General features: G+C 39.0%; 1 protein-coding gene across 7 annotated transcripts in view; it reads left to right on the plus strand.

Moving 5' to 3' along the window:
- Positions 1-372: 372 nt before the first annotated feature.
- Positions 373-24562, plus strand: part of CHD2 (chromodomain helicase DNA binding protein 2) — a 73417-nt gene continuing 49227 nt past the window's right edge. For 3 of the 7 annotated variants that reach the window (XM_010571995.1, XM_010572002.1, XM_010572003.1), the window contains exons 1-5: positions 373-499; positions 3174-3245; positions 3963-4052; positions 8255-8315; positions 17430-17563. In XM_010571995.1, coding sequence (XP_010570297.1) covers positions 17502-17563 — 62 coding nt within the window. In that variant the 5' untranslated portion in view covers positions 373-499; positions 3174-3245; positions 3963-4052; positions 8255-8315; positions 17430-17501. Of the gene's footprint in view, positions 500-3173; positions 3246-3962; positions 4053-8254; positions 8316-16122; positions 17095-17429; positions 17564-24562 lie in introns of those variants that run through there. The other 4 variants (XM_010571998.1, XM_010571997.1, XM_010571996.1 and 1 more) reach the window with 4 other exon arrangements.

Raw genomic sequence — 24562 nt, forward strand, 5'->3', positions numbered from 1 at the left:
GGGGGGGGCGCTGCGCTGCGCGCCGTAGGTAGGGGGCAGGGGCGCGGGCCCGCCCCTTCCTCGCCGCAGTGAGTAGTGAGCGGGCGGCCATGTTGTGCGGGGGGGAGGGGAGGAAGGAGTTGAGAGGAGACGGAGAGACTCTCTCACACACACGGCACAAGATGGCCGGGGAAGCAGCCGCAGCTGCAGCCGGGCTCCCGGGCGCTTTCCCCGTGGCTCGGAGCGGGGAGGCCCGGCGAGCGCTCCGGGTGCCGGTCTCGGGGGCCAAGTCAGGCCCGGCACTCTGGGGGTTCCGGGGCGACGGAGGGCGGCGAGCCGGGCTGCCGTGCGGGGCTGCCGACGAGCGGAGGGTAATGGCGCCGGGCTCCGGAGCCCTGCCCGCGCCTCTTCCCTCGCCGGGCGGGCGCGGGGCCGTCCTTCGCCGCGGGCAGGGCGAGGAGGGGAGCAGCGCCCCGTCCTCAGGGCCCCCGTTGCCTGCCGACGGGCTGCTCTTCGCCGGGTAAGTGCCTGAGTCTGCTCGCTTCTCATTGTCCTTTGTCCTTGGGAGGAAAAACAAAATGTCCTTGGAGCCGGGAGGGGGAGGGGGCGCCTGCCTCTCCCTGCCCCCCCTCGCCGCTCCCTGAGGGGAGCCTTGGGGACCCCCCTTCGTCTCCGTGACCCCTTTCGGGTAAGGGGGGAGCCGCGCGGTTTGGGGAGGGAGCGGCGGGCGAAGGGGTGCCGCAGAGGGAGCCCAGCTCGGCGACCGCCCCGGTGACACTCGTCGGTTCCCGGGCTGCAGAGCGCTCCCCCCCCCCCATGCAGCACCGAGGGGTCTCCGCACACCCCGTCCCCCAATGCAGCACAGAGGATGGGGGGCAGCTGCAGACGGGTTCCCCAGTGCAGCAGTGAGGAGAGGGGGGGCTGCAGACCTGTTCCCCTCCAGTGCAGCATGGAAGGGGGGCATCTGCAAACCAGCTTATAACTCCAATGCAGCAGTAAAGGGAGGGGGGGAGAGGTGAAGACTGTACTACATCATCAGTTAAATGTTTCGCCCCAAGCCCGTATCTGTTTAAAGAGCATTTGTTGCCCATTGCTGCTCAGATGGGGATGTGTTTTCGTAGTTTGTAAGAACAAAGACGCCATGTCCTTTTCTCTTAAAAATAAAACTTGGTGTTTTTTTTGTGGGGTGTTGGCTTTTAACTCTTTCTAAACCAGTAAGAAAAAACAGGCTGCGGATGAGACAGCTCGGTACTTTACCGAAACAATAGATAGAAATTTACTTCACTTGAAAAACAGCAGTTCAGGTGCAGAACTTTAAAGAAAACTCTTAAGAATTACGTGCAATATGATTTTGCAATTAAAACTGCAATGCAAAAACTTACAAGCTTAAAAAAAACAAAGCTCGGTCATGCCAAGTCTACAGTTTAAAGTTGGCAAAATACTACAGTTGTGATTTTGGCGAAACTATGAGAAGAAAAGGCAGTTACTTAAATACGAATTACATGATAAAGAAACAAATGCGTTTGTGTGTGACATTAAAAGCTTTTAAAAAGCATTTATTGGGTGTCAGTTTTGTTTTTAGTATTCAGTTTGTGCATTTTTCAGGGAGCTTGCAGTCGTTTCTGTTTACGTAGCATTTTTATCATTGTTTCGATGGTTAATAATTTAGAAGTTGTACAACACCTATTGCAAGACTTTCTAAAAATGCAAGTTTAAATGGAATGCCTAATGTTTGTTTTGCATTGGCTCGCATTCAGCAATTATCAATTTAAGGGTAAAATTGTAATTCCAGAGGTATAAAAAGTCACTGTAGTAGAGCAAGAGGTAAATATTAAGAACTTGAGTTTTAATTGGAGATTGCGTATAGCCATATTTGTTGATTTATCTGGTGTACACTTGTACAGGATTATAAAACTCCGTGCAGGTTTTAAATATTGCAGTTGGAGGTAAATCTACATTTTTCTGTACTTCTCTGCAAATATGAATCCGTCATTACAACTGTGAAAGTTGGCTTTTTTTTTCTGGAAATATAAATACAAGTTTCAGCAACCATTGGACTTCTATCATCTTTATGCAAAGTGTTTGGTATCTTTATTTTAGATTTGGATTATGGTGCTTTTATAACCCCAGCAACAGTTCTGCAGTGTAGAACAGGTTGAGACATACACACTTTGCTGAAAAGAAAGTTCTAGCTTTAGGTGGGTGTCTGCTGTATTTTTTTATTTTTATTTTTTAATACATTAGGAGATAATTTTTAAAATAGCTTTGAGTTGTTTCTTTCAGCTACTGAAAATAAAATAGCAGCTAAGTGTCTCTGAAAATAGATTGCTTTTAATTATTAACATATTTTATTCAATAGTTGTGCATTTTTGTATATACAAGGTGTAGGAATTTTAATTTATATTTAAATATCTTCTAATGTAACATTAAAATGTTTTTTTAAATTACCCGCATATTTACAGAATTATGCCAGACTTCTAGAGTACAAAATAATGGTGATAAATGTGACTGCTGCAAAATAAAATGTTAAGCCTTTTCACAAAAGGCGAGAAAAGTTGGCTAGAGGTAGTGCAAATATGGTGTTCCTTGTGTTAAAGAGCATAGTTTGGGATCTGATTAAAGGTTAAAGAAGCTGAAGGCTTTGAAACTGTATTCTGAAGGGCAAAAAAGATATCTTTTTGGGGGGAGATCAAGTAACTTATGACTTGAAATTCAGAGAAGCTGATGACAGAAGCCATTTTCAAATTACTTTGCCATCACTAGAGGTTTTATTTAATTTTGCATAGCCTACTTCTAAAGACTTTAATGTGAAAAAAAGTACAAGGACTGAGAGGTATTGTGTGATAAATTACTCAAGAAGAAAAAAATCACAAATTGGCTAGGCATTTGATCTTTAAGTCATTCAAAATTAAAGTAATGGGAGACAGAAGAGCAGATTGCAGTTATTCATGCAAAAACATAGATCATGCATGTTGTATGTCAGTCACTCTTCATCTCCAGTGTTTTTCTTCAGCCAAGTATGTACAGCCACCCGTACTTTTATTTTTAGAGTTGAGTTCTAAAGATACAGTTACTGCTATCATAAGTTTTTCCTAACTTAATTACCTAAAGATCAATAAATTTCAAGTATCTGACTTGTTCTGCTTTTCTGAAGCAAAATGCTGAAAATTTTGATACTTTCTTTTTTTTTTTAGGTAGAATTCCGTGAACAATACCTTATTTCCTGACTGGCTTCCAGAAGAATCGTTCATACCTTATTTTCTTAGGTAAGAGTGGTTATAACTTGTAGTATGTTAATTTCCTTGTTATTTTTTTGATCTTGGGATTTGCCTTTTTGGCTGCTGTGCAGGTGGGAAGAAAAAAACATCATTTTTAAATTGGAGTGGACCCATTTTATAAATTATCTGGAATTTTTTAAAGCCTTTTTTTGCAGATATGGCTAGACTGTCTTGAAATAATGAGATGTTTGTGCTAACTACTTCTGTATAAATTTTAGTTTACTAAGGCTATTTAATAAGTGGATTGTTATTTTTTTATAGATGTATACACATACATATGCATTGTATTTGGTGGGAAATGACAGTATGTTCATATAAACCCAGAAGTTCCATATGTCCCATTTCACCAGTGAAAACGTGCATAGAACTTTTAAAATTGTTTGTTTTTTGTACTTAATGAGTTTGTCACATTAATGCTTGGGGATATTGTAGAATTTGTGTATGATGGTAATGACCCGAGATTTCAGGTATTCATACAGAAGGAGATTTTTGGGGCCTATGTCTCGATTTTGGAGACCTGAATGCTAATGCTTGGCAAGGATAGACTTACATTTTTGTACTGTGGGTAAAATTTTTATTAATCGTAACACACTTTATGTGTTATAAAAAAGTTTATATTAATCAAGAATGTTAAAACTGTAGGTAAAATCTGTATGGACCTTTGTTTTCAGACAAACTTGGTTTTGTTTTTTTTTTTCTTTAGAGGCTACTACTGGATATTGTTCTTGCTTCCAAAGATTCAGATGGCTATTTGGGTAAAAGACCTTGAGCAAAATTCCGTGCTGTGCATACCAGGTATGTTATACTGTGTTGCGGGTTGTTTTTTGGTGGGTTTTTTTATTATCCTGGAAGTAATTTTTCTTTTTTTAGCAAAATAAACATTGAACATTTGTTACAATGTTTTACTGTGTTGAATTTTCTTTCAAGCTTTAGTGCATTTGAAAACTGTTAGCAAGTACTAGATACAGTAATGTTAATGTCTTCTTTCACATCTTGTAAGATTTTTATGGTCACTCATAAATAAGACTTTTTTAAAGAATCTGAAATGACCATGTCAACGTGTTGTAAAATAAAGCTGTGCTTATGAGGATTGCCATATCTACTAAGTCCAATCAAATTTTAGAAATGCTTTTCCTTCAGTTCAAGGTATTGGTTCATTAGCAAGTGACACTCATAAGCTTTTCCTTTCCAAGAAATTGTTTTTATACATTAAACTTAGAAATTCTCTTTTCAGTGTAAGTTTTACTCTAAAAGCCTAAACCTGCACCCAGTCGTTATGAAGTATCTTACTGTCCTTCTTGCAGTATAAACAAATCGTCTTTCTAATGTTTGATTTTTTTTTTTTAATTTCTTTTTTTACACTTTAAGGTTCTGCATTTAGAGACAGAGTAACATGTTACATTTGAGTCATGCTTTCACCACTGTGTAATTAAAAGTTGGGGATCTTGTTTGCCTGTCTTGACGGGTTCCTTTTCACAGCTTAGCATGCTAATGTACTTCAATACATGTTCAGAATTTCAAAGTGTAAGGTGTCTTCATGAAGACATGTCTATCAGGATTCTCAAAAATACTCTTGATAATTTGCTTTTAAAAATTACATAATTTATCACAATAACTTAAGAAAACAGATGTTGTGAATCCCTGTGGCTTGGATGAAGGCTTCAGCCTGTTCATATAAGAGAAGTCATATACCAATTTTGCATATGCTTTTTAAAAATGTCTCTCTAGGTTTTAATAAATCTTTATCTGCAGTAAGTCACTGCTAATATGCAAGGCAGATTTCAAATAATATTTACAGAGATTAGACATGTACCATACACCATGGATGTCCTGCAACAAAACACAGCTATTGAACAAGGCTGTTAGGTATGTTCTAGACTTTCATTGTGTAACTGTCTGATGGGAAGTTTGAGAATTAGAAGTTTGTGTTAGAAATGGTCTGTTACCTTGAGAAGAACAGCAGAACATAGGTGAAATCCCATGCAAATTTTCAGTTTAGAGCGTCAAAATGACCAGATATTGCACAGTCTATTACAATAAAGGCAAGACTAGCCTGATTCACATAAAAGTCTGATAGTAATGATGGGACTGAATTTGTCAAACTCAAGACTTGTATTCCTAATGTTAAATCCTTAAATGTCTAAAGCTGCAACTTTCAATGGACCTGCTCTTAAAAAAAAAAATAAAAAATTCAGTGCTCAAAAGAAGAGTCATCTTGACTGACCTGAGTGTTTTATGATGAATATGAAATTGAGCACTTTGATCTTAATGATCTTACATATTTCCTATATCATCATGATGCTGTTTGTGCTGAATAGATGTTATAATAAACCCAGTTTTGTATGTCCCCTGTTACTTTTGTGAGCTCTTTGGAGCTCCCTTTTCCTGTAGGAACAACATGTTTTCACCTAGTAAATGGCAGCTTGATCTTTTGGTTAGGTAGACCTCAGTAGGCTAGATGCACACTACAGGGGACTTGAGGAAAGTTTTAAGTTCATGACCACCCTACAGCATACTAATGAGGATTGATGAGGTCAGAAGAATGCTCTCTGGTCACGTCTTAATAACTTTTTCAGTAGAGGAAGCTGTTCTTCTATGTTGTTACAAAGCCATATAAGTATCTCATAGAATGAATTTGTAGCATTGGCAGCTTATATCGAAAAACATTGGTGTAGTGATATATTTCATGTTTGCCAAAATACTTTCTTAATTTATCCCAAGAAAGACTCTGACATGGGGTAAATAGCTTTAGAACATCTGACCTTACCTCATGCTGTTAAAGGAGATGCACTTTCCTGGTTCTTAGAGCTGGCAGTGCCAATCTTTTGGTGACGAGTCATGGACCTATGATGCAAGGCATGGTTTATGTGGAGTAGGCTGTACGGTACTTACGACATGTCATTCTATAATTTAAAAATAAATATAAGCCACAACTATAAGGCTACCTTAAAAAAAAAGTAAATCCATGTTTGTTTTTAAATAAGGGATGGATTTTTTAATCACGAAGGGGTTACAACAATTACTGTGAGTAGTCTGATTAAAAGATTTTCAGTTTGACATTTATTAAATAAATAGAATTAAATAGGAAATACAGGCATTTATCTGAAAGGCTAATTTTTTTCATCTGAAACTTGTGTTTTCTAGCTATAGTTTGTGGCTCTTGGCATAAACCTTCAGCTTTTGTGATGCATTCTGTAGTTCAGGAATGAATGTGTTTTGGATATTAAAATTCAAAAACTCAAAATACAGTGGTATATTTTATAATGGTGGAAAATTGATCACTCATGATCATATGAATGAAATGTAATATGTTATTAACATCTTGGTGCTGTTTTTACAAAACTCATTGTTTGGTTCATCTGTTCACTTCAGAGTAGAGAAGTCTTACTACTACCAAGTGATACCATCCTAACATATTAGATTCCTTTTGCAAAATTTTGCTGAGGTCAGAAGAATGTGCTCTGGTTGAGCCTTGGTAACTTTTTCAGTAGAGGAAGCTGTTCCTCTGTGGTAGTATAAAGCCATATTAAGTATCCTCATTAAAGTTTTTGTGAAATTACTATAACTGGATGCTAACTCTAGAATTAAAGAGAACAGGAACAAACTTGAATGCAGATGGTGTATGTTTAGCTGTGCTGTAAATTATTAAAAATGGCTGAGAGCTGTAAGTTGAAAGTCTTTTCATCATTAACTTTTACCTAGTCTTCATATATTAAATCGCAGTTTCTGAGTGGCTTTTTTTTGCGTGAAATGGTACGTATAGGACAGAAGGAGATTTGAAGGGCATAAGTAAACCTCTTTATCTAGTTCATTTCTTATGCTTGGCATGACTGATAGATGCCTCTTGGATGATCAAAGTCTAGCAACCATGTTGTGTTTCTTCTACAAAATGCCCATCCACCATTTTAGAAGTACTTCAGTTTTGTGCTTCCATTTAATAATAACTGTTGGGTCACATTTAAATGCATGTTTTAAACTTCTAAATTTCATGTTTGTTTGGAAATTCTAGATGTTTGTGCCAGTTTACTACTATGATTTTTTTATCATTTCCCCTTTCTAAAGGGATCTTTTTCCATATTAATAATTTCAAGTAAATTACATCAACAAAGAAATTGCAGTTCTGTTCATCACAGCTTGCTTTCTGTGCATCTGAGTAGCTATCAATTTGAAGACGAGAATTTAGAAGATTGTAGAAAATAATGCACAGTATGCTATCACTGAACAGGTTCATTAATTTTTATGTATTTGAGGCTATATTCCAATATAAGTAGATTCTGAGAGATCATGAGAGAAACAGTTTTTTGCTTGTACATGTGAGGTGGATAACTTGTATGGCTCATGATAGAGGATGACTTCATGCAGGTGAAATTTGTTTTAGAGTTTTAGGTCTTATTTTAATCTTCCTACCTCTGTTTAAGATGATTTTGATTAAATGTTTATTGATGTGGATTGCTAGTAAGCATTTTCAAAATCAAGTTTTCAAATTTGAGCCTTGTCCACATGCAGATCACTTTGAGATATAGAGTAGGTAACTTGTTACATATCAGTGTGTTAAATAATTCCACTTCATCTAGCTGATACCACCTCTCAGTAAAAAGAGTATTTTATTTTTACGTGAAGGGCAGATCAGTTAGTTGAAGCATACTTCCACTTGATGCCTGATTGATTGATCTTTCTCAAAAATTAAAAAAAATATTTTTTTGTTGTTGTTGCTTTGTTTCTCGAGGAATTTGTGTACAGGTCTGAATTCTTTGGGTGGTTTGCACAGGTTCTTTGATAATGGGTTGCCTAGTGATACTTGACATTTTTTACAGAAATGTCTTCGGTACTGTATGCTACGATCTGCTGGGGACTTTTTTTTTTTCCCCTCATTTGTGGATAGGGCTTTTGTAATACTCTCATGCTAGTGCTCTGGTCTTCTAGTTCCGAAAGTTTTTTTATTATTATTTTTTAGTTTTCTTTTAATTCGAGTGTTTAATATATCCTTTTCCCTACAGATGTGTTGAGGAATTGATTTACTCACTGTAAGCAAAATAACTGCTCTTGATTGAAGCGCTGGTAAGTTGTTATTCCTAATAACTTTTACTTTTTAGCTTTAAAAGAAACCCTACAAACACACATGGCTGTAATGTTTAACTTGCTCAAGTTTTTGGCTGAATACATCCTAAAGTTCCTTAAAGTGTGTCTGTGCGTGCATGTGTGTTTCTAGAAGGTTCAGTTAGAAGGACCACAGGATCATTCTTGCTGGGTTCTTAGGAAATGAAGCTATACTTGGATAGTACTCTCAACCTGTCTCGCTGGAGAACAGCTTTCATATCTAATTGTAGTTCATTGGTCTTCTGCTTCTGTGATTTGACTCCAGATTTTGTTGAGAACTGTTAAATCAGTTTGCTTGTTCAGAAGGTTTTGGTACACAAATACCTGTCTCTACAGAGAAGTACTACACACAATTTGGATAACAAATGGTGTGGAAAGTATCATAGCAGGAAGAATTTGTCTTATGAGCATCTCATGTTGTCCTTTTTTGCTTCTGTGAGGATCAGTGAGAGTCTGAGCAGATAGTAACTGTCTTCTGTTCTATGATTGTTCTGTTTCTGTTCTTCATTCATAAAGCTTCAGCGTTGCAGAAAATGGTATGTAATGCTGATACAGTTTCCTGTATTAAACTTCTAGCTGATAGATTTCATTTTAGGAATCATTCCTCATATAGTCAAAATGCAAAATTGGCAGACTTGAGTAGAAAAATACATTCAGTTCTATACTGGATAGATATGGGGATAGGATTTTCTTCAGTTTCCTTAACTAAAAGGAATTTGGTCTTGATGACGTTTTGCTGTCTCTGGCACATTCTGTGACTCTCTTGGGAGTTGTCTCTGGAAAGACCGAAGTCCTTTTGTCTTCCTGTCTGCTTAAAATTCAGACTTCTTGATTCTACATTTTTAATTGGGGCATCCATTGCATTTTGTGTACATGAATTAACTTTTTTTTAGCGGGAAGCTCTGTTCCCTGTACAACTATGCTTCGGAATATATGCTTTTCTTTAAAAGAGACAGTTTCTTGGAGACAGTTCTTTCAGTTTGACGTGCTACCTGATTGACTAATGCCTTCTTTAGACTGCAGACAGCTTGAGAAAATGTTGTTCCAAGATGCAAATATTCTCTTGTTTCAGTGGATAGATGATAGTGATTTTTAACTGTCCAATGGCTCTGTATGTTAGCAGAGACCTTCAGCAACCATGCTTACCTTGTACAAACTGCATCTATGCTGCCTCAGGTGCTAGAAAAGCAGCTACTCCCTGTTCGTACTCTAAAGTCCCATGCTTTCTTCTAGTCCACTCACATGATGTGGAGGCTAGTGTAGAGCTGTTTTGAAAGTAAAAAGGAGTATGTGGGGGTAAGGTGCAAACCTTGCTAGGCCATGTTGATGTGGCCTTGTGCTGCTTTTAGGTATATTTCATTTTGAACCAATTTTATCACTGAGTTTTCAGTCCTGAAGCAAAAGAGTAGAATTCATGAACTTTGAGGAATTAAGTTCTTACTGTGTGTACATGTGCTCCGTTTCGACAATCTTTGATTAGTGTTTCATCTCTTCTGCTGTGTTCTGTAAGTTTTATTACTTTGTTCTTTCAGAAGTCATAAGCCATTTTTCACACTGCAGGTATGTGTAGAACAGCCTATTTCTTGCTATGTTAGAAGTAAATGTTACTCCTTCCAGCTGTTTCTCAAACCTCTTCCTATGTTGTCCACTGTTGCCTCCCCCCCCCCCCCCCCAACCTGCTATAATCTCTAAACATGTGACTCATGTTCCATTTTTATATTAATCTTCATCTGTTTCCTACATCTATCTTTGGGCATTTTTTCTGTCTTCTCTCATTGGATTGTAAATTAGTTGTTGTCAGATCTGGTTTCTTGAGCAGGAATTTGGCTCTTCAGTTACATACTGAGTAATTCTTCCATCCTTTTCTGTTTTATAATCCTTCCTTAAAGGAAGGGGTGAATGTGAAACTGTTATTGACTTAAAGAAACAGTTGTCTTCAAAAGAAGTTGCTTCAGAATGCATTTATAAAAACATCTAAATGTATGGATCTTTAAAGATCTAGTATTACCCTCTCTGGTTAACATAAACAATGTTTAGTTGCAGCACTGATTTTTTTTTTTTTTAAACTTTGTTTTTTTACTTGAAGGGAGGAAATACTTGAAAACAGCAGGAGCTTTATTGAAGTTGGTATACTTTGCTTAATGCAATAAAATTTATTATTTAAAAATAATACCCACAAAAGAGTGCATCTATAAAGTCACATCTTACCTGAAATTAATCTCTAAATCTGAGAAACCTGGCAAACAGCCTTTCTCAGCTAAGAATACCTGATCCTACATGAGTTGTGCTTTTACTGCTGTGCTTACTGAACATCAGATCAAACTTAGGACTGCCCGGAGTACTTGAGTTTCTTTTAAAGATTGGGCGTAATGTCATTATGGACTTCAGATGTCAATAAAGGGCACTCCTGCTTTTTCCTCTAGTGTACAAGTTACCAGAGATGTGTTTTTGAGAAAAAAATCTTGCTTTAATGAGCTTTGAAGTGTAGAACTTCAGGTTTGGTTTGCTCAGAACCTCATTCTGTCCATTCAGCTCCCTCTGTTGGAGTGAATTCCCTTTACTAGCAGTATGTCACCTTGGTTTTTAAATTCAAGCCTCAGAATGTGAGAGGTCTCACCCTGGAAAACTTTGTAAATGTATTGGTGTCTTATGCACTTGTGCTGATGCCTTTACATGTTGTGATTGGCCTTCAATCTTGCACTTTCAGAAATGCAAGGTTCCAATAGACATGAAATGGCTGAAGCCATGTTTTTGGCCATAAGGGATGTCTTTTATTGCTGTTGTCTCTAAATAGGTAGAGCAACAAATAATTACAGAAAACTGAAGAGAAAAACTTTGTAAACTCAGATGTTTCAAAACTGTTGCATTAAACCTTTGGGCATGGTTGTGAATGGTTTCTGTCCATTGACACAGAATTTCAATATGTTACCAGTGATGTGATGGAAACTGAAAGTATTACATGACTACCCAAGTGCCTTATTTACCATGACCAAAATACTGTGTTTGGAAACAAATACAGTAAATAGTAGATAATATAAGCTTGACAAATGGGATGATGCCTAATTGATGTTACAGAAGGAATGAAATACTCATGTCATCTAGCAAAAAAATTGGGCTCTTCAGTGGCTACCTTAAGTGTAGGATCATTGCAGTATGTCTTAGTGGAGGAGTATATTTTTGCAACATTATCAGAACTTCTTAGTAAAATGTGCCTTAATTCATAAGTAAACAAATGCTCTGAAATATTTTAAAGCAAATGTAGATTTTGCATGAAAAAGTGAATGGATTGCTATTAATATTTTGGCCATTAGTATAGCATCTTTTTTATGTATGAATAACTCTTAGAACAGGGGCTGTTGTAGCATGTTCTTAATTATAATATATCATCAGTTCTGTTTACTGCTAATTATTTTACAAGGTCAAGAGAAGAGTTTAAAATTAATGTGGTGGGGTTACTTGCAAAGTTTTTGGTGCAGCCAAATGTAGGTGAACCTACTAGGGAAATTTGCCCTTAAATTGCATTTGGCATATCTCATTAGTGTCTAATGCAGAAGGCTAACCCAACTGAAAACAGCCTTTTAAGGTTGACTAATATGTAACTAAATTATATTTTGAGAGGCGGGGAAAGCTGATGCCAGTAATTAAATTTCCTTATGTTAAGCTTCTTACAATAACTATAAAAACTATTTTATCGGTCTTATTTATGGGATTTCCACTGTGCTCATGTTAGTACTTCTGAATATTTGATTGTGACAGTAATGGACAACTTTGTGGTGGTTTATTTTTCATGTTTTGGTACCTCAGTCAAGGCATTAACATTAAAAATTATTCAAAGTTTTAATTTATCTTCAAATGCCTAAATGGGTTTGAAATTAGGCTAGTATACCAATAAGAACTAAAAAAAAACCCCCAAACCAAAACAACCCCCAAAACCTGTTTATTCAGTGGGGGGTGGAGGAGGGAAGAAAACATTTCAAAATATTTAATTGCTGTATGAACTGAGGATGAGTTGAATGCTTGAACCAAAGAATTTCTGCAAACTTGAATGTTCAATTTCTGGTTCTGAAAATGTGAAGATCCTGTGGTTGAATGCTATTAGAACTGCGCATGTTGTACAATGCAAAGTGAATTACCAGATCCTGTATTCCACTTCTGTGTGCTGTACTTCTTTTCCATTGTATTTAAAACAAGGAAGTCTATAGAGGAATATAAAACAGGACATAAGGGCAGTTGTGAAAGTCAGACTGAGGCTTGTAACACTAGTTCCATTGCTGTTTGCTTTGCTGTAACTGGTTATTTTGAAATGAGAATGGGGAAACTAGAATGATGAGGCAGAGACCACTAGATGGCTCCACTGATTTTTGCTGTACTGTGGGTAATTTCTGTATCACTTGCTGTGAGAATCTGCCCAGGATTATCAGGGGAACAACATAGTGATGGAGTTGGCTTTCAGGCTAAAATGAGGTTAAAGCTATACACATTCAAAAAAATAAATTGACGTTTGAGTGCAGATACTCAAAATCATGAAGACATTTTAAAGCCTTTTTTGTATGTCAGTCTCTTCTACAGTTAACATTGGTCTTAAAATGATGTTCTTAACACTTAGTAACTTCCTGTACTTGATTTTTGCATGTTAGGAGGAGGAGGGGTTTTTTTTGCTTTTTAAGTACATGAGCTTATTTTTCCTGGAAGAAAATGTAAAGGGGACATTTGGTTTGTATTTATCCATGTGGAAGTTGTTTGATCAATTTGGTTTGTCACTCACCTGTGGGCTTGGTTGCTGTTACATGAAGAGTGAAGCTTGAATATGGATCAGGAGTAGCATGGTAGCCTTGCTAAAGGCAACTGGTGTAACTTGTTACCGTTTTCATCTGAGTTCTGACATGTCCTTTGCCACCAGTAACTAAACCAGTCATTCCATTTGTTTTATAAGTGTGTGTTTGCTGTTGCATTGTATGTCTTTCATGAGCTGGAAAACTGGGTTAAGATGGTGGAATGTCTTGTCTCCAGTCACCATCTGTATATATATATAAGAAACCAGTTTTCATGCCTATTACATTGGTTTTGATGGATCTATGCCTTTGAAGAAAGGAGCATTGGCAGTAGTTAAAAAATTTGGCTTATTACAATAAACTTGGTTTTCCACTAAGAAGTGTCAGCTTTAGTAGATGGATCAGTCCAATAAAGATGGTTGCCAGAGCAAATATCTCAGATTTCCCACTATTGATTTCTCTAGTGTTTTAACACTATAGAGAAATTTAAAATGGAATTTATGGAGCCTGAAAGGGTTCTTGAACTTCTAATAGTTCTTCCTCTACTTCTTTATAGTTTTGGTTAAAGTTTGTATTTTTGACTCTTGAACTGATGATTTGACATTGTTTGTCCATGACAAAAGTAGATGTTCTGGAATGTGTAATATGGAATGAAGTGTCAGTTATATGTTTAAACTATCTTCAAGGTATGGTAGTTGAATGTCTTAGTTTAAAGATATGATCTGTATTCCAACAGCATTTTTCTTTTAATTTTCCATAAAGAATCCAATCAGATGAAGAGTGTCAAAAGGAGTCTACGAATGAGACACCAAGATGGGAGTTCCACTGTTGATTGAGAGGTTGAGGAAATGGACTAATGCATGAGTGCTGTGATATGTCTGTCCAAGAAAAGGATGTTAAAACATGGACTCTCGTGTTGTTAAACCAGAGAAGATCTGGGTTGTGATCATCCTATCAAATGGACTTTGCACTTGAATTAATCAGGGGACTGTATCAGTGACTATCCAATGATGGATCTGTTTGAGGACTGGGTGGCAAAATTTTACTCTCAGTTGTGTATGCATAACAGGCAAATTCATTTGGCAAGAGATCTGTTGCTATCCCTTTGGAGAAATGTAATTTTTTTTAAGTGACTTAATAAAAGGTTTTGGTTTCTTTCACACTTTGTGTTTGTCCTTTCTGGCTGAATTTTTTTTTTAATTATTATTGTGTTGATATTGAAGTGGGTTACGTTTTTGGTTGCTATTAAAGTGAGAAAACTTTAGCTGCTAAGCACTAAAGGCAAGGTAAAATTTTGTGCTGTACTTGATTTAAAATGTGTTTTTCATTTGCAAATTATGTTAACTTTGCCATGACTTCCAATGAATTTTTATTCGCTGGTTTGTTCATTCAGGTGCTTAATGTTAGGGTTTTTTCAGTAGTTGGCTTATTGTCAGGGTACTTCTGCTGAACTTTCTGAGGTTATTTTAAGATGGTATTGATAACAACTGAAGGCTGGGCAAATAAGACAATAAATGAGTACTTGAATGTTTTGTGTAACTTTTTTAGGTATGCTTCTTTGGTTGTACATGGGTACAGAAACTTTTCAACAGATTTCCTGGACAACAGACTTCCTAAGTAGTCTATCTGATCTTAAAATTGTTCTTGTATGAGTGTGCAATCTGCTTCACTGCTATTGAATGTAGGCTTAGCTGCATGACACTGTACCATGTATCTGATGAGAAAAAATTGAGTTATTTTTGGTACTGCTACAGACGACATGTTAACTTTTACAAATTTTAAAATGGTTCTAATGTTCAAAAATCAAATTTCCTTTCAAGTTTCTTGTGGATCAGATAGTTAAACTGTAGCTGCCTTCCTATGTATGTTTCACCTGAAATTCGTAGTTGTCTTTGTTTTATGCTGCAGGGCCAAGTTGACAAACCTGGTGCTGAGATGACCTAGGTGTTTTCTTTTAAAAACAAACAACACACAAACAAAACCAAACAAATCCCCATTGTGTGTGTTTAACCATTTGGCTTGTTCAGACTTCTTTGTAAATATCTATTTTTACCATGATGAATTGTTTGTACCTGTTTAATCCAGCCATTTTGGTGATACATGCTTGCTCAAGTTTGGTTTTGCCATGTGTTATATGGCGGAGTTGGATACTGGGACCAACCTAAAGGGATCCCCATTCAGATGAGTGGATTTCCTTAGTGTTACCCCAGATTGCTTGGAATGGTCTTGCATGGTGTTTTTCAGTTCTTGTAGTTTAGGTGCAAGGGGTCTTCTGTAAATAATTGGTAAAGTGAAATTCTTTAAAATGGACTGTGGCAACAGAGCATTCCTTCTCAAACCCCTTGATGTGGAAAGATGGTAGGTTGTTGGAGGACGTGAATGGCAAGTGTGTGGAGGAGTTGATGGGGACTATCTTGGTTCTACTGGTGGAAGCCAGTTTTTTTAGGCTGTTGGGATGCTGTGCCATGGATGTCTCCAGAGAAGCCCAAACTAGCTCATTTACCCCCTTCTCCTCCAGCATTCCCCCAGTGTCTGATTTCACTGTCTTGTCGTGCTGCTTACGAATATGCAAGATGTCCTTGCACTTTAAGGAGTCTGTTGCTTGTGGAAAGACAACTGGTACTGAGAATACAAGTGGTTAGGGGATGCTTGGATCGCCTCCATTTCCTGTGTGATACATCCTCTCAGTACTAGGATGTTGTATTTGAGATGTTGTTTGATTTCCAGTTCTGCAGCTCAGCTATTATACGGCTTTAAAATTCATTTGTTGTGTTAAAATCTGTTAATGAACATTAATGGGTTAAGAAAGTGAATTAGAAATAACCCTTTTAATGGTGTCAGACTTACTTTACAGTAGTGCCTTCACAAAACAGATGAAAATTGTGTAGCTGTTGGGTTTTTGTTGTTGGGGAGAACCACTAGGGAGGCGCTGTCGAGCTGGAGGGGTTTGTCAGCCATGCGGGGCTTGCTTAGGAGAGTGTGATGCCCATGTCCCAAGCTTTAAGTGCAAGTGTTGGGTGATGAATGGTGGAGCTATTGTCTGGGGGTACTGCCACTGAATTGAAAAAAAGCTACCCCTTTGGTGGGGTGAGCCCCAAGGTGGGTTGTTGCTGGCTGCATGGCTGTTAGCTCCACTTCCATTCTTTCAAAATGGCTTGTAACAGCACCACTTCCTGTCCAGGGAGGAAGTAATTTTAGCCCAGGCACTGAAATATTTAGCAAATCTTTAAAACAAAAGGCACAAATTCCATTTCTTTCTGGTTTCAAAAGGGTGCCTGAGCCACATGGGGTTAAGGTGCCCCTTCAGCTGGGGTAGTTGGAAGAAGCCAGGGCTGTGGGGGTAGCAGGCACCCTTTAGGTGGAGGCTATCTCTTTTTTTGGTAGAAATGAAGGGGTGGGTCTATGGTACATCACCTGAGTTGTGGGGTAAATGTAGAGAGTGTCAATCAAAGGCAGAGCTCAGAGCTGGGAAGGAGCTCTAGATGGCGGCTGTGCCTTAGAGAGAGCGCGCTCAGCTCCGTGCCTTCCCCAACACTTTACGCAACTTTCCCTAACTTTCGGGCAGCCTCAGGGGGCCCCCACAGCCCCTTGCCTCTCCTAGGCACTAATCGGGGGCCGAGCGGACCTTTTTCGGGCAGAAAAGCAGCTTTTGAGGGCTCCCTTTTCGTGCCTTGCTGGAAAGAAGAAGCCGTGGAGAGAGCCCAGGTCGTTGTTTTTCCAGCTTAGAAGCCATGGCGTACCTCCATTTTTGTGCGCTCTCCTAATGAGCTTTTTCCCCCGGACATTTTTGTACTAATTATCGCTTCTTTTGCTTTATCAGCGGCATATTTTTGGGATTAGAATATATATTTTTTTTCATTCTCTGAAATTCGTATTTTATCATTATAACTTTAAATATTTTGGATCTAATGTTTTTCCACTACCCGAAACTAATATCGACTTGGTCCTGGCGGCGGTGCATGGATCAGGTAGGTGAGCAATTAATAATAATAATTTTTAGATTTCTGCCGTTTTGAGTACTTTGATTTTCGACCGATTTGAGCTGTATTGGGATGACGCAATAAGATACAGAGATTATTTGCATCCAGTGTTACTTTGGGAAAGTTTGCAGGATGCTTCTCTACTGTGTTTATTCTCGGATTTTTCTTCTAAAAACGATTATTTGTTTTAAATCTCCGTTTTGCCGTGTTGATCAGTGTTGTGTATTGTTATAACAATATCATTGCAGCGTCAGGACTTTGTTCCTGATAATGAAAGCCAGTGAAACGAACTGGGACCTTACCTTTCTTTCAACTTTTGACAGTAAATACCTGGGCACAGGACTTCAAAGCAAACAGACACCCCTGACCCCCTCTTAATATTTAAGAATAAAAAGATGATGAGAAATAAGGACAAAAGCCAAGGAGAGGAGGGTTCAGTCCACAGCAATGCATCGAGGTATGATCTATCAACTTACTTTTTTTTTTTTTTGCAAAACCTGTGAATACCCTGTTTACTTTGACAGCTTTGGGTTACTGTCAGTGCTTAATACAAAACATTTTACGGATTTTGCTTCCTTTTTAAGGAATGACCTTGAGATTGTTAGCATGCCACACCCTAATTTTTTTTGGTAGCAATTTCTGAAAGTTGTGTTGTGACTTAAGGGCCCATGTCATAGTCAAAAGGTACTGTACCTTTATTCAGGGGAGCCCTTTCATCTGTATTATGTTTTTCCAGCTTTTGAATTTCAGTTTTTAGGTTTTTTGTGCTGTGAAAAATGACCTTGTCGGTTAGGCATTGCTGCATTGCACCATTTTACATACAAGGCAAATTTTTCTTTGAAGAATCTTAGAAGTCTAAACTTTAACTGAGGGCCATACAGAAGCCTGGTGTAGTAGTAAATTATAGTAAATAGACACAAGAAAAAGTTACATGAATGAAAAAAAGCTCATTTTAAAATATAAACTGGAAAATGCCTGTTTGTCTGATACTCCTTACTTCAAATTTTATTTGAGCTTGTAGAACTTTGATACTGTTTAGGTATTTTAGAATATTTTTATACAATTTAACCAGACTTTCTCCTGCTGGTGATAGCATTTCGTATCATAAAATACATGCTGGGACTGTTAACAAGAGGCTCCAAATGCTTTGCTTGTTTGTTTAATGTATTTTTTGCTCAGAGTGTTTTTATTTACTTTTGTTGAGTAATGAGATTCTTTACAGATTTTTATAAACTTAACCTTGGTGTGGGAAAAGTATGAAATACTGGAAATGTTTGTTTGCTAGGAATGCAGAAGTATAATTACTGAATTGCTCATTTTGTATTTAAAGGGTCGGCTTTTTCAAAAATTGGAAATTAAACTATATGCATTTTTGTTTTCTGGTTTGTAAATACACTTGAGTTTTGCATTTTGTTAATTTTAATTGAATCGTGGCCTGTTTATTTTTCTCTGGTGTTGTCTTCAATAATTTTTAACCAACACTAATAAAAAATAATTCTGAACTGTCTGTTGTATCACATGTGCTCTATGTGATGTTTGCAGGTGTTTGAATAGTATTCTTGATGTCCAGTATTTAACCTTCCTTAAACACACAAACTTGAAATACTGTGGGAATATATATATTATCAAATTACTGTAACTGTCTAGCATAAACTTGGATGGTATTTTGGATGTATTAAAATTGCAGTCAAATTTTAAAACCTAAAATGGATATGGGTAAGTTTGTTTAATTTGAAATGATTATTAACTAAATCAGCCTCAGGGACTGTTGAACCATTACATACAGCACCCATACAGACCTTTTATAATAATGCAGTTTAAAAACACACCAGACTTTGAAACCGTGCTATCTTTATATTACTGTAAATACTGCACACAAAATATTGCTTAAAAAGTCAGTTTTTAAAAAAATTACTAATGATTCAGCTTATTTAAGCCTTTATGCTTTTTTTTTTAAAGTGCAGATTATCAGCAAGAGCAATAATGGGTATAACTTGTTCAGGAAATCTAAACTAAGGTATTTTATCGGTGTTAGAACTATTACGCTAAATAGGAGATTAAACTGCAGACATCTAGCAGTAGTTCCACAGAATGAAGACCTTTGGGTTTTTTGTCCTTAGGGGGTATTATATTTGCATAGTGTCTCATGTGTGCTTTTGGTGTTTTCCTTGAAAGGTTATTTATCATAATTGATCAATTTACATGTAACACCTGTTGTGTGAGGTTACCCTTCTCCCCCTTCACAATTTTTTCTCAAAATAAACCTGCTGTGGGTAACATCCACTCACTTGAAATGTGGGAACAATTGAGCACAGGGTATTTGTAAGTGAGCCCTGTTGAGCTTATTTTTGAGCTGTGAGTCAGCTGAATGTCGTAAAATGGGCTTTACTTCCTGAGGTTGACTTGAAGTTGTAGGGGAAATGATTTCTAGGAAGTAAAGCCACCACTTTGCTTTACTGTAGTCCAGAAATGCACTGATGTCTCTACTTCATGTGCTGCTGGCCAGCTTTCTCCCCAGTTGTGAGACCAGCTCAGCATTTGTGGAAATAGGGGAAGTCTTGTTACACAAACCCTGGTGGGAGGCCTGGGTGATGGAGACGGGTGGGAAAGGTGGATATGGCTGGTGCCGTTCACCTGGGCTGGAGAAGCAAAAATGCAGGATGAGAGGAAGGTGTCAAAGCAGAAGAAAATGTAATTCCTATACACCACCTTAGTGTCCTAACTGGGGAATGTGTTTGGAATTGATTCCTACCTTTCCTGTCCTAAGAAAGCGCAAAGGTATATATGCTGAATAAACAAAAACACCTGAGAATTGTCCCAAACCAGATGATTATTCTTGGGGAGGAAAATGGCGTTAACACTTTATGGTTTGTAAAGCTGCAGGGTGTACTTGGTGCCTTTCTAGATGAACAGCAACACCTGTCCTTTGTATATTGACAGTAAATCTTTCCAAACTTGAAGCTGATTGATTTCATGCAACTTTCTCTACCTTGGATAAAAGTTGGTACGCTGCAGTTACTAATAACCACTACCTGTGTACCTGGGACTTGCATTAAATAATTGAGCGAAATCCTGGTGTGTTTTCTAGCATCTTCTGTGCTGCATTTCTGAAAGGCAGGTGGTGTGAGAGGGTACATCCATGGTGCAACCCTCATGTGAACTTCAGAGGTGAGAGGCAGGCTGGGGTCCCCCCGAAGCTCGGGACTGAGTTTTGTAGGGGATAGCAAGTAACATGCGGTGGATACGTTGTTCTTCTAGTTTCTCCTGGCCCGTGTCTGTTGCAGTTCCCTGTTGCACCTCCTAAATGCCCTGGTGTGAGAATGGTTTCTGCTACAGAAGCTGCAGGGCTGAACAAACCCTTGCGTCTGTGTCCAGCTCTTGCCTTCTCTAGCACTAAAACATCATTTTTGGGGGGAAAAAAAGGTTGGGGTGGGTTAGATCTCAGCCTGTTTTCTGTTCAGAGAGGTGGAAGTCTGAGGTCTGAAATGGTGGTTTTTTTGCTCAGCGGCCACCTTACAGAGGCAGAGTGCTCTGCAGTCCGTGCTGCAGCCTTCGCAGAGCAGAACACCCTCGTTTTACGTGGCAGCCATTTTATGAAGATGTAGTTACACACGAAAGAGGAGGATTTGGGGGGCGGGGGGAGGAGGGAAACGAAGAGGTTAAACGAAAACCGCCCTCCCTGGCTGCCGATGACAGCCGAGGGCATCCCTTTCCCGTTTCGGTGGTGCTCGGGAAGCCCCCGTTCCCCGCGAAAGGAGAGGGGAAGGCTGCCCTGCCTGGCATTTTGGTGCGGGTCCAGTTGAGTCACAAAATGGCTGTTCCTTTGTGCCGCATAGCTGACAGACATACTGCATTGCACTGTGTGTACTCTAAAAACAGCAGGAAGTTGCTGGTGGGGAGTTCAAAGGCCATCTTGTGCTCGCCGGCGACGGCGATTGGCTGCGCTCGCCTGGTAACAGGCGGCCGGCGGCGGCGGCGGAGCTGTGCCTGCGCCTGATGGCTGCGCGCGCCGCCCCGCCGCTCCCACGCCTGCCCCGGGCTCTGCTGGGCTCTGCTGGGCTGTACTGGGAGCGTGGCCCTGCGGCGGGTGGCCGCCGCTGCCTTCCCTCGCTTCCTCTCATCTGGCGGCCGCGGGCTTTTATTTTACTTTTTTTTTTTTTTTTTTTTTTTAATAGTGCAGGCTATTTTGAGAGGCAAGTGACTTGAAAAGGAGCAGGGTTATTTTTGGTGCGGCTTTTTGCCTTTTTTTTTTCTTTTTTTTTCTTTAACTTCAAAGGGAATTGCAGAATATAGTAGTATTCCTGGAACATCTGGCCTTTTTTTATAGCGTTATGGCTTTCAGCATCCTTAAATCACTAAAGCTCACTCTTGATTTCAATGTGCATTTTGCAACAGATTTTTTTTTTTTTTGAGCCGAGTGGAAACATTAAACACGTTTCTTAAACTGCTTTTAACTATGAGTTTCAGCTTTTCATCCAGGCTGACGGGTTTATTTTTTAGCTGTTGTGGCCATCGTGTATGTACAGAGTCTTTCGGTTTCATTTGCACTGCTGGATTCTTTAACAAGGATTTTTTTTTTTTTTTTTAATTTCCTCCCTTTTTAAGCTTTAACCCTTTACGAAACTGTCCGGAGGCTTTTTTGGAAAGGGAAAAGGCTTGGTCAGTGCAGGAGACAAAAGGAATAATGTGCAAGGAATTCATATGAATAATGATGTAATCTGTGTGCAGCACAAAGGAGATTGTTCTTGTTTTGCTTTGTTACTTCTGTTTCACATTACCCTCTCGAAGGAAGCAGTCTCATCTAATTGAGAATGCACAATTCTGAGACTTTCAACTTCTCTGTTTCCTGTTTTGTGATTGCTGCCAGGAATGGATACAATACATACAGTGCTATAAAAAAAGCTCACCAGCTGCAAGAAGCTACATTTAGCTGAAATTTAATCTCTTCTGGATTGTTCTTTTTAGTGAAACATCTTAAGATAATGAATCAAATTTTATGTAGTCTCTAAATGCATGACTGTTTTGCTGAATAAAAATGGAAAAACAGGATTAAAGAGCTCACCTGGGTAATTCTGTAACCCTGCAAAAATGCTTCTGTGGCACACGGTGTGCGCTGCTGCCAGGACATTGCTATGCTTGTGTGCACGTGCATGCATGCGTACTCCCACGCTGCTCCTGCCTAAATTTACTAGTGCCTTCAGCCAAGAGAAGCTGATGTGGCTGAGATTGTAGATTAGAGCCCGTTCCGCTTTCTGTTGGGTTGATGTTTCACCTGCTGTACTTTGAGGGCAACAGTTGCCCTTATCTGTACCTTCCCCATTTCCTATATGAGCTGAAGCTGAACTCTCCCACGGCTCAGGGAGAAATAATGTCGTGTTGCAGTGCCACAGGGTCATACCCCGACCGCTTGTAGGGGATGGCACTTCTGAGAACACAGGATCTCATGTGTGTGTCTTGGGAGCAGCGTGGCTGTCTGCATTTGGGCTACAATAACCACGTTTGCATTTGCATTAAAACAAACATTTCCACTGTTAACTTTGTGTTAGAGCTTTGAGAGGGCTCAGAGGGAAGGCCAGGGAGGCAGTGATGATTAATTTTAATCTTTCCAACTTGGTATAGGGAGAAACCACTTTCCATCTTTGTTTCACCCCTCAGAAAGCTGTTCATGTGATTAGCAGTTATTGAGTTGCTAAGCCTGTCTCTGAGGAATTTTTATACTGACATGTCTCTCTATTCAGGCTTATCACTGCTAGTTTTAAGGAGCAGATGAGGGTACCAGTGGCAGATGCAGTGAGACCAGCTGCGTGGTTAAGTACCTGGGACTGTGAGTGGGAGTGTAGGGACTGAACTGAAGCTTCTGGTGCCATGGCCTTGCTTCTTTTGAACTCGAGACTAAGCTAAAGTAAACCTATTTTGGGTGGGTTTGGCAGTTTATGCTGAAATTGCATCCCTTATACATAACCTGGAAGTGTGTTAAATCCACTGTATCTTGTCTCATGTTGCAGACAACAGTTCCAGCAGGAATTGCAATGATAAATTAGGCTCTTAAATTCTGAAGATGGAGAAGTGCTTCTAAATCTCCCATTGCCCCTAGCTGAAATCCAGCTCAGGAAGGTGGTGACAATGGATGGGGAAAGATTCTGTTCTGCATTCTCTCTCCTCTCCAAATACAAATACAAAACCAAATACAAACAGAAAGGCACTGGGGGAGGAGGTGGCCTGGATTACCATAATTAGATATAAGCAGCCTTATAGAAAAGGATGTACTGTTCTACTGACATGGTGTCTTACATGTATTCTTCTGGTATGTTTTTATTAAAAGATGTGCGCTGAAATGCCATTTGAAGATGCTCTTTCAACAGGTGGTGGTGTGCTTGTAGAATCTGCCTTTTTATCCTGTAAAGGATCCTTGAAATCAAAGCAAAAAAGACTAGATGAAAAATTCACACCTAGTGACTTGCAGTGAAGCTTTTGTAAGTCTGTCATGCTGTTAATGCCTCCTTTTTCTTGGAGCAAGGAGTGTCTTGCGGATATAATAAGAAGCAAAATGTTCATGAGCCTTTCCAAAAGTGCAGTAGCTCTTACTACATCACTGCTTGTAAATTATAATTTTCAATATACAGCTTGCTTTATATTTACCTGTGGGCTGAGATAATCTACGCTGTAGTATATGTGTTTTTCTGGCCTTGACTTCTAAGGTTAAAAAAATAAAAAGTTTGAAACAGTGATCTCAGATTCCCTTCTGGTATTGTGCTGGTAATGCTCGCGTGGCGTTTCGTCTTGGCAGGGCTTCTGTGGAGTATGTTTGCCAAGCGCCTGGTGCTTCACAGACGGGATGCTGAACACTTCATTGCTCACGAACCTTTACCCTGGCTGTGAACAAGTGTGTTGCAATGTCAAGAATCCACTGACTCCAAACACCTGGCTCCATAGGAAAAAGTTGTGTTGTAATTATTTATGTTTCTTGCAAGTTTTATTGCTAGGTATAGATGACTTAATGGAATTGCTAATATATTAATTATAGGAGTCATTTGCATCTCTTTCATGAGGAGGAACCTCTGCTGTTAACTACAGAGTTGTCACCAGTTGAGAGCTTTGAATGCCATGTGCTCTCTGTAGAACAGAGGCTTACTGATGAGCCTTAAATCTCTTGGTTAAAAACAGCTTTTAACAGTCACTTGGAATAAAACCCTCAGGCCAGGTCAGGCTCCCCTCTTCTGAACTGCAGATCACCTGGAACCAGAAAGGAATTTGTGCACCTTCACGTTCTTGTTAATGATTTTGGGTCCTAAATGTCCGTATTACTGCATTTCTTTAATCTGTTAGGTCTTAAAGGAGGTTTGCAAACGTTAAGGGAGAAAAAACAACCACCCTTTCTCTACTAATTTAAACCAAAATTGTGTGTGCGCGCTCTAATGCCCCCCCCCCCCCCCCCCCCCCCCGCCCCCCCCCCCGC

Source organism: Haliaeetus leucocephalus, unplaced genomic scaffold (assembly GCF_000737465.1).
Source record: "Haliaeetus leucocephalus isolate CR32 unplaced genomic scaffold, Haliaeetus_leucocephalus-4.0 Scaffold339, whole genome shotgun sequence".
Lineage (NCBI taxonomy): Eukaryota > Metazoa > Chordata > Aves > Accipitriformes > Accipitridae > Haliaeetus > Haliaeetus leucocephalus.